General features: G+C 38.1%; 1 protein-coding gene across 2 annotated transcripts; it reads left to right on the top strand.

The window, feature by feature from the left end:
- The first annotated feature begins 1,656 nt into the window (after positions 1-1,656).
- zgc:92242 (uncharacterized protein LOC436899 homolog) lies at positions 1,657-9,796 on the top strand. Of its 2 annotated transcripts, none has more exons than XM_041990805.1 (6): positions 1,657-1,983; positions 3,439-3,879; positions 7,035-7,152; positions 7,926-8,037; positions 8,129-8,357; positions 8,494-9,796. In XM_041990805.1, the coding sequence occupies exons 2-6, from the start codon at positions 3,702-3,704 to the stop codon at positions 8,655-8,657; spliced, it is 801 nt and encodes a 266-aa protein (XP_041846739.1). In that variant the 5' UTR covers positions 1,657-1,983; positions 3,439-3,701; the 3' UTR covers positions 8,658-9,796. The 2 variants fall into 2 exon arrangements, with proteins under 2 accessions (XP_041846739.1, XP_041846737.1); XM_041990803.1 differs by having other exon boundaries at positions 3,436-3,879.
- The last annotated feature ends 941 nt before the right edge of the window (positions 9,797-10,737 follow it).

Raw genomic sequence — 10,737 nt, 5'->3', positions numbered from 1 at the left:
TTTTTTCCCGCCTGGAAAATCGTCCTCAATTGTTTTAACTTCCTGTTTACAGGCCCCAGGTATAGATGATTAGTGGACAAGTGACCTATTGTGAAAAAGATAATTAAAAGCAACACCATCACTATGACCACATTAGAATAAATCAAGTAATTGACAGAGAGAAGATGAGCTTAAAAAATGGATCCTTAGTGAAAGTCAGAGGCATGTCTGGAAAAGTAGTCAAGAGTTATAGATTTAATGTGGGCAATAGAGTAATTGAAATGAACCCAAAACGTGCTGGTATTACTTATTGTAAGTCATGACAAAAACAGATTAATAAAGCTGAGTGTCGGTATTTGTTTGTGATCTGACCTTCAGCTTTTGCCCCGGTAACAGTGACAAGCTGAGGTAAAAACAAACGGGTGTCTGGTTTCACTGAAACACCAGTTTTGGTTGAAACTCAGCATTATTGACTGCTAACAGCTGCAATGTTTCCTTTCAAGTTCAGATTAAATACCACTGAATTGGTCATGTGATAGTTTCACTCATGCTGAAACAAACCAAAGGAGTCACTGACCTTTTCAACTTATTCTTTAAAACCCAGCTTTGTAATCAGGAAATTGTTGGTTATGGTTTTACTGACTTGGGGATAAGTTTATAGACTATATTTCATAGTATTACACCTTTCAAAATGCATTTTTATAACTGATATGTGTAGAAAATATCATTTGGTTCTAACAGAAAGATTTAAGTTGTGGGGGGGGGGGGGGGGGGGGGGTGAGCAGGAGCACATGAAAAGAAAAAAGTGAGTTTTAGGGAATAATTAATTGATTATTTAAAATAAAGTGGTTGCGTAATGTAACAAATAAAGCTAAATTTATGAAAGTAAACAGCTAATTATAGTTTTTAATCAGCTGTTGATTATTTAGGGTGCTCCTGTGATGGACCAGGTAAAGGTCAGTTTACAGTAAGTGAGCCAGTACTGATAAAAAACATTCAGCAAATATAGAAAACAGTGTTTTTGATAATAAATAATGTATAAATCCATTTTAATTTATTTCTTAGTAGACTATAACTTTGTGAAGTTTTACACAATGAAATTATTTACACATTTTCCATTTTCTTTAACTGTTCAACCATGTGTGTCATGTTTCTAACCTTCTCTTTACAGGTACCAAGTACCATCCAAAACAAAAAGAAATGACTAATTTAACTTCATATAAACACTGGTCAGGTGGGTTAAAAGGAACAACTTAGTCATCCACACAAGTTTGATCATTTGCAGTTATTATATTAATAGCTCCAACTCCACTGAGCCATGTGACTGATAACCACACTAACTGGGCTTATCAGATCTGGCACTTATGTGGCAAAGCGAACACAAAACAATGACTGCTGATACGATAACTGTGTCAACAACCTGTTGACGGAAAAAATCCCAGGGAATAAATACCCAGATTTCTTCCTGCTCATGTATTGTCATGATTAATAGTTTCATACAAAGCAAGCAGGACTTCCTCAAGGCAGGAAAAAGATTGAAAAGAGGGTCAACTGTCAGAATGATTTAATTTAAATAGCATCTGCAGAAATAAGAAAATCCCCTCCGATTTAACCGAAATCCCATAAAAGAAAAGTGATAGGAAATTCTTGAACAAGGACACAGGAATATTAAGCTACGTTTTTTACAGCAGTGGTTTCACTGACTACTCTTATCTTATTTCTTTATAAGACTGTGGAAATGTAAACAGCAGATAAGAAAAGAAAAGAGGAGGAGAGAAAAAAGATGAATGCAGTGATGTCACTCCCTCCCACTTTTATTCAGTACAAATGCAGCAGAGCAACAAAGTTGAGCTTGCATACCACTGCTGACGACTGATCTGATACAACACGCATACCCACACAAAGGCGTGCTCTCTCTCGTCACACACACTCATCATACCAAACCCACAGCGGCACTGAGAATCAGAGCAAAGCTGGGAGATGCTACCGGTTGCCAGCCACTGAGTAAGTCCACTCTCCCTCCTCTGGGCTCTTCCTTCTTTCCTTGTCTGCCTGTCTTTGTTGTTTGATTTCCATTCTGTGGCCCGTCTGAGTTAATTTATCTCTCGCGCTCTTCTCTGCCACTGTGAAATGGCCAGTGTTTGCTCAGACTGAGAGACTTTTCAAACTTTTCTCTCAGTATGCCATGCACATGCTTCCCCCTCCTCTTCTTTGTTTTCTTTGCATGTGTGAGGCAGTGGCAAATGCTGAGCTTATTTGCATGTTGGCACAGAGCTACAGCTGGACCCTAAATAACACAGTTAAACATGTGAAAGTTTTTCCGCTATACCCTAATTTTGCCCCAGAGTGATGGTTTGTCTTCAGGGTCATTGCTTCTGATTAATTAGGCATGTTTTTATGCTTGAACTGAAGCCTGTTCAGCTGATTACAGGAGCTATGACGCAGGTGTAAGACTGCTATTATAAAGAAAGCTGAGCAGTTTTTGTCAGAGTGGGATGTTTGCTTGTAAAAGTCAGGCCTGGTTTATTTGCATTAGTCTCAGTTACTACATTTTAAAGAATTTTATTGGTCTAACATGTTTAAGGAAAAATGCAAGACCATGGATGAAAGTACTCAAAGAGATAATTTGAAGTGCAGCAGAGTTAGCGAATGGAAAGGAAGTAAACTTTCATATAAAAAGAAAAAGATATTTCTTTAAAAACATGCTGAGGCAGCCGTTTGATGACAATAATAGTGATACTGATGTGCTTAAGCTTCCATCAAAGCCTAATTGTAAAATTTAGGCATTCAGAGGTGAAACTGATTTTTTTTATCAGCCTCTGCTGCTTCCTGTTAAAGATCAGCTTAAGTCCGGATTGGTTAATGGTTATCAAAGACAAATCCTATTGGCTCTCGCTCAGGAACACACTGTTCAACATTTTTCAAAAAGCAAGGTAGAGACTGAAAGTTGTTTCTGAGCTTCCTGACTGGCTCATAGCATCACCACGTGGGTAGATAAGGTGCAAATAATAACTGTATCTGTAAAAATTCAACCAGGCTCTTAAAGTTGTTTCTCTCTCTCTCTCTCTCTCTCTCTCTCTCTCTCTCTCTCTCTCTCTCTCTCTCTCTCTCTCTCTCTCTCTCTCTCTCTCTCTCTCTCTCTCTCTCTCTGTCTCTCTCGTTGCATGTCTGTTGCCCACAGATAGCATGCAGTCATTTGCACCCCACCCTTTGTGTGTGTCTGTGTGCATGTTGACATTACTAAACCTACCCCTGTTTGCCTTGTTGTGCATGCAATGAGAAAGCCCAGTGGCATTCTCAGTGCATGCAGCCTACTGATGCACACACATAACACTTGGCATTGTGGCTTATTTGCTACGGGTCTATTGTGTCCTGCCAGCCAGAACACTATTGAATGAAGAGAGACAAAACAATACAACAGATCTAATCTATCTTTCCTTCTAAAAACCACTCCAGCAGCCTTCACTGCCCAGCTGATCCCAACACGCTGCACCTCTACCTCCAGAGAGCTGGATACAAAGAGCACTTCACAAAGGACAACACAGTGACCTCAGTGAGCACTTAAGGCTGTACCTGATCTTGCATCCTTCAGAGAAAAGGGAACCTGACTCTTAGAGGAGCAGGAAAACGAGCCATCATTCCTCACTGCTGAAACACGACCCACTTGACTGAGACACAGAACGGCTGACGGTCGTCTCAGGCACCCAGGGAACAGAGGCAGGATGCTGGCTAAGATTCTTGAGGACATGTGGGTGGAGCCGGAGATCCTGGAGGCCCTCAGTGAGGAGCAGAAAAGAATCCTCTTCTTCAAGATGAGAGAGGAGCAGGTACGCCGCTGGAGAGAGCGAGAAGAGAGAGAGGAGAGGGAAGGCGACAACAGCAACACCAGGCCAAAGAAAGGTAGCGCAAGACACTGATTTCACTGTACTGGTTAAACTAACAAGGCATTTATTTCCACTAAGATGTCCAATATGATTTCCAGTAATGCCAAACAGGCAAAGAATGTGTGCAGCAGCAACATTTTTGTTATAGGTTTTCTGGGAGATTTGGCCTTCATTTTAAAATCAAAAGAAATTAATGAAAGTTAAACAGTACAGTGTAGCTCTGTAAGAAACACACTTCTATACTAGAGAAAATACCACATATCACAAGTGGATGTGCTAAGAGATTTAGCAGCACAGCTGTTTAAAATAAATTACTTAAAATACAATAGATTTAGAATTTAATGCAACTATCTGATTACTTTTGATTGCTTTCTGACAAATGTTTGTTACTGGGCAATGGAGGGGAGAAGTCCTCTCTAGGCAGAAAGACATTTTTACTGCATCTAAAGAAGATTTAAAGAACACATTTACATAAAAACTTTTTGTTGACGTCAAAAGAAAAGTATTATTGTCTTTACAGTGCTGTAGGAAGTTTTTGCCTGGGAGCATTGCCACCCACTTTAGTCCGCTAGTACACTTGTCAAAGTCATAGCAAACCAAGATGAACAAAGAGAGCCAGCCAGAGACAAATCTTAGAATTAGTATACACTACTAAATGAATGTGCTGTACAAAATAAGTCCCTACTAATGGACCTGTTTTGTAAATCATTTGCCATTTTATCACTCAATATTTAGCTTTGCTGGCCCATGTTTTCGGATGTGGAGTCAGGCAAAAAGATTACATTCCTGTAAGGAGAAATCAACAGAAATTTAAATTGTATGCTATAAATATGTTTTTACCAAAAATAAATCTGAACGTTTTAAAGATAAATAACCCTATAAATTGTAAAAATGAATGGCTAATGGCTTCAAACAGCTAACTTAAATATTTTGTCTCTATGTTTTTCTTCTGTTGTATATAATTTGGATATAGTTTCTATTTGGAAGGTTGGATATGACTTATTTTTATAAGCTTATAAGTTCTTGTTGACAGAGATGAGTTTTGGCTATTAGGTCAGTTGTCTAACTATTCATCATGCTAAGCTAAACTAGCAAGCTGCTAGCTTTAGCTTAGCGAGCAGAGTAAAGTAGTTTTGAGTTCGTCATACGCCACTTTTTTTCTTTTCTTATATTGTTAAATAATGTTGATAAGACCTCAAATAAATTTAGTATCATGGAGGTGGTAACTACTGATAATATCAAGAGGGTAATTATTTCATTACTTTTTGTTTTTCATCAGCTAATGACTGCTAATGAAAATTAGCATTTTATATAACTCTGGCCTTTTGGCTAACTAAAACCGATCTATTTCATGCATGCTATTATTTTCGAGAGGTTCAAAAATAGAATTATATTGACACAAAATGTACACATAAATATTTGTACAATTAATTAATATAAAAAATCTTCTACATCATAGTGATTATACCAAAAAAGGACATACACAAGCTGTGTACAAGCATATCAGGTTAGCAATCTGATTAAGTGTGTTTGTGTTTTCTATTCTATGTAACCCTCTGCTCTACTTATTTGTTTTTCTCATTGTGCCCAACCTTCTTCTACTGGAAGTGTTGCCCTGACTCACATACTGTACATCCAATTACCTTAACTGGTTCAGGTACATAATGGGAGTGTGTGTACATGTGTGAGTAACAGTCACCCTCTGTCTCCACCAGTTAAATTGTTGTGCTGGCTGACAGCTGAATTAGATTGAGTAAACCCTGTGGTTTTGGGCGTCGCTATGCTTTAAACCTCATATTAAGTTACCATCTTTGTTTACCAATCTCTGCCATGTCACCTGAGAGGCAACTGAGTGTGGGCTGTGTCTGTGTCAGCATTACACAACATACACTCCAGTAAGACATTTTGCTTCTTTGTTCACCCTCCCGAGGCAGGAAAAGACAAGCCTCCAAGTGTGGATATGCAGACCTAGAAATGTCAAACACAAGCCAAATTAGAGCTTCATCTGTCAGTGAACGTTTCCATTATGTGCTGCATTTCTGGTAAATGTGTGTTGCTGATATGTATGTAATAAAGACACACCTCAGCTCTGCAAAAGAGAAGGCCTCTGTGTCTTGTTATCACATTTATAACTCAGTGAGGTGACTGTAGCTGTGAACATAAAGGTGTGATGATGACCAGACAGTAATTTATGTCAGGGAAGGTCTCTGCTGACATCAGACTGAGACACTTGAGCATTATGTGGTTTGCAAGTCTGCCTCTTAGATATAAACTGAAACACAGACTCTTTTGTCCTCTGGTATCTGAGGAATCTCCGTCAACTCCTGTTCACTGACGTTATATATTTTTTGGACAGGGGCATTTGGGTTGGATTGCAGTTGGTGGAAAACCGATGTTGCACACTGAGGATTTGAATCTGACAGTCGCACCTGTCTCAGTGACATCATGGCAGGTGTTTTTGTCTTTATCAGGTGTTGTAGTGTCATGGAAAACACCCGAGTTATTGTGAAGAGTGTTTTTTTTTTTAATGTTGACATCATGAGATAATAATAACCTGTTTTCCAGGATGTGAATTGGATATTACATAATAAATTGGAAAACATGTGCTGCAACATTAGATTTTTTTTAAAATAAAAATATAGCGAATGAAAAAGATTTTCCATTTTAAAAAAAAAGCAAAAGTGTTCAGAAGATCTGTAATTCTGATCATTTTTGCTCTTTTAATAGGAAATCTTTTGTCAAACTGTTCTATCAGTTTCATGAAGTCCTGTCTTTGTTATTGTAGGAAATAGCTCACTGTTATTTACTGTCAACACTCTTTTCTTCCTTATTTTTTGGTGGTCCTACATTGTTCATACATATAATTATTGTTCATATATAAACAATTTTGCACTAAAGCACTATGTCAGAAAACTTACGGGAAAAGAATATACCAACATGGGGATTACACAAAGAAAATAAGATACACACTGAACAGCAAAGTCCATTGCTGGCCACTGAGGTTTCATTCTCTTTATAGTTATTGGACAGCACCACCTACTGGCCAATCATGAGAATAACAGTTTATGTGTTCATAGTTTTAATCAGAGCTTTGTTGATCATTAGATGTTTTCACTGTTTTAAAATTTTGAATTGGGTTTACCATTTTTTTCTTCTCCCGTTTGTTTACAGCTTCCAGTAAACATGTAAGTTGGCTTCTCGGTCGAGACGGCGACGTGAGCGTCAGTATAATTGGAGAGTTGGATGAATTCAGGTCCTCAAAACTGCTTCAGAGCTTAATGAACAACAGGTAAAAGCAAAAATACAAAATTCATTAATACCCCTTATTTTTGGCAAACCACTTCTAGTTTTTTCAATTTTATTTTCTTTTTATTTTATTGATTTAATAAATGTATTAATTTTCATTTATTTACTTCTCATGTTCCAAATCTTTTCATTTATTTATTTTTTTATTTATTTTTTGTATAATTGTAAAAAACTTCAGGCATTGATGGAATGAAATGTCATACAGTGTCAGTATATAAAAAATGGGTATTTAGGAATATTCAGTTTGGTGTGAACCTAAACATGAAGATAAAGTAAATTGGGACACTAACTGATATGTTTTTTTTTTTTTTGTTTTTTTTTTTGTTTTTTCATTGCTGAGGTTGTCAAGCAACATAGTGTCAGCTGACGTTTTATGTATTTATTTTTAAACTATTAAGCTCAACACAGCTGAAATGGATCGTGTGATCAAATGTTAGAAAATGATTCATGTTACAGATCTAAACAGAGAATTGCACACTTGTATTTTTGACACAATAAAATATGTTAATTAATTTATCTTTTCATTTATCTGGACATAACACAGTTAGATAAGACTGTGTTTTTTTAAAGTGATGGATGGACCTCCTTTCAGTTGTTCCAGTTAGTTACTCTACCAGTCCAACAGCCCTTAACTAACGCATATTTACAGTGAACAAAACAGTTTCAGTCAGCCTCAGTAAATTACTTACTGGAGAATTGATTCAAAGGTTAGGATGTCTGTCTGTGGGACTAAACACGGATGTCTTTGTGTTCCAGACTCCACAGTGATAATATGAATGGCATCCAGACGGTGGACTTGCTGCCAGGAAGAGAGGCCCAGCAGCTCAGCTTCAAAGACGACATCACGCTGCCCCACACAGATGTTAACGTGAGTCCCTGCGTCTGTTTGTGGGCTTGAGGTTATAAAATGACTTGCGTGTTTTAATCTGACCATCAAGTTGTGCATTAATTACACTCAGGAGGACTCAGCTTTACCAAATGACCAGTCGTCTGAGGAGGATGTGGACTGTTTCAGTGCAGATGACGACCTGAAGGACCCCGCTGAGGACAGCGACAGTGAATCAGGCAGCAGCTCGGACAATGTTAGCGACTGGGATCTTCTCTACAGGCCTCATCTTGGTAGCCATGGTAACCAGCTGCTCAAAGCCCAGCTGTCAGATACAGAGAGGTTCAGCCCACAGGACAGAGGTGAGAAAAGAAGAAGGATAGAAGACGCAGAGAGGATGACTTATGCTTGTTCGTGTTAAAAAAATCCTGTGTGTGACTGTACCTGCAGTCTGTATTATTCATTGTGCATAAAATTGTTTTTATTTTTATTTTTCAGAGACGCTGTGTCATCAGGAGCAGTCAGAAAACAGAAGTCGTGTGGCAGAGCTCAGGAAAGCATTCGCAACTGATCCTCATATCACGTCACCTGCCTACACCAAACCACCCATACCTGCTAAACCTGCTCATCTACAGAAAAGAAGCACACCACTGATCTGTTAGGACTCCTTCCTGCTGCAAGACCACACTTGACCCTTGAAAAGCAAGAGCTGACTGCACTGAACACACTGAGCTTGGTGCAGATGTTAACAGCAGATGTTAACAGTACCATAACGGCCAAAGCTGCATATACTGGTAGAGAAGGAGTATTGCTTTTCTGTTTTTTAGGACATAAATTCAAGGTCCTACCTACAAACCTACAAACAGAAAAATCTTTCTGGGGTGGAGTGGGAAAAAGCTGCTGAACTGAAGACAGTCTGAATGATAAAGCTAAGCAGCTTTGATGAAATTCGAGCTGAAATATGTTCACAACGTGTCTGCAATTGACAGGCAGACAGAGTGAGGAGTTCAGACACCAAGACAGACACACAGGCTGTTAACTGCAGCGGAAAAACACTGTTTCATATCTTAGATGTCACTACAAGCTGTTGTTAAGAACTGTAGAGAATTGATAAACCACATGTATTTCCTCTGTATTGATCCAGATTCTTTTAAATATAGTTCATGTAACTTGTCTCTCACCACCCACCATTTAAAAATCAGCTGATGCAATGGTTCTCCAGAGAATAATTATAAACTGCATATATGTTGTGCCCCCGTCCTGAAGGGGGATTTTAAACCTTTATACAATCCCTCACATTCACACATGAACAGCCGCTTGTACACATTCATTGACAAGCACTGACCTGCTCATCAGGAGGCCTTTAGGGTTTGGTGTCTCACTCAATAACACTTTGTCCAACTGTTGAGGATCTATGGGAGGAAATCACAGAATGAACCTACTGTGCAGTTTAAAGCAGCAATTGTTACGCTAAGTGCGTTTACATGGAGTACCTCCAATCTGATCGAACGTCCATTAGGAATAAAAACACATCATGTAAACACCTTAGTTTATCTAATCGTCCTCAGAATAAATTTTCACTCTGATCGAGAGAAACTTTTTCACAATCCGCTCAACTGGAGAAAATAACTGTAACGCTGGTTCCGATCATTTATTTGGTGTGTGTTGTCTCTGTGTGTGCTTGAACCAGTGGGTGACATCTTGACTTTCAGGAAAGACTTGAAAAATGAAATTTTGTTGGAAAAAGTTCAGGATTATTCAGCGTGTGGGTCAAATGGCTCAAAATAAATAAATAAATCTTTGTCTTCTTCTGAATTAATACACATTGCACATGTAAAAAGCGTTACGATCATATTAAATATTTCCATTCTATAAACACATCTAGCATCCATGTAATTGGTCCATATAAATGAAGCTATTAATATGTTTCGATACTCAAGCACACAACACAACCTACAGCTCTTTTTTTATTAGCCATGCTAATTATTTGATCAGTGTTCAGTTCAGTGGCACAACTCAAAAACTTGGTTTGAGATTTTGTAGATCTACTCTTCTTCATCACTTTCTACAGTGTTTCAGATATTTGTAATTCTCACAGATGATTAATGACTTTGGAGATTAAAATATTTATCTAACACAACCTTCAACAAATGTTAGCATGCTAAGCAAAGATCTAAAAAAATGGTAACAAATGTGGACCTGCTAATATCAACAAGTTAACAACATCAGTGTGAGCATGCTAAAGCTAGCACAAACAGGAGCTAGCATGGCTTAAAACTAGGGTTCCAATTACAGGGGAGCTAAGGGGAGCTTGGCTCCCCTGGAAAGCAGAAGAGTTCCCCTGAAGACATTCAATACTCCAAGCGAGAGCCCTAAAAATAGTCCATTTTCAAGTTATACCTTTCCACAAGGCTCCTAATGTTTCTTCAAAACAATAGCAATAATTTGTCAGCGTTTTGTGTTTATTCATTTATGTAATTTAATTAATTAAATCTTCCAAAAGATGCAAGCAATCCGTTCTGTTTCCATCAGGACCACTGACAGCATCATTGTTTGTTTGTGTGCTGTGAGCATCCATACAACAAACACTTGATATGTTTCCTTTTGTGGTTGTTAAAACTCTCCCTCCTTTCTACAAAGTGCCTTGTTTAAGTGAATCAATTTGTGTAGATTAAAGGAGACGTAAGTAAATATGGTAACAGAAATGTACACTACCGTTCAAAAGTTTGGGGTCACTTCCCT

Source organism: Melanotaenia boesemani, chromosome 7 (genome assembly GCF_017639745.1).
Source record: "Melanotaenia boesemani isolate fMelBoe1 chromosome 7, fMelBoe1.pri, whole genome shotgun sequence".
Lineage (NCBI taxonomy): Eukaryota > Metazoa > Chordata > Actinopteri > Atheriniformes > Melanotaeniidae > Melanotaenia > Melanotaenia boesemani.
This window is presented reverse-complemented; position numbering and strand designations above follow the sequence as displayed.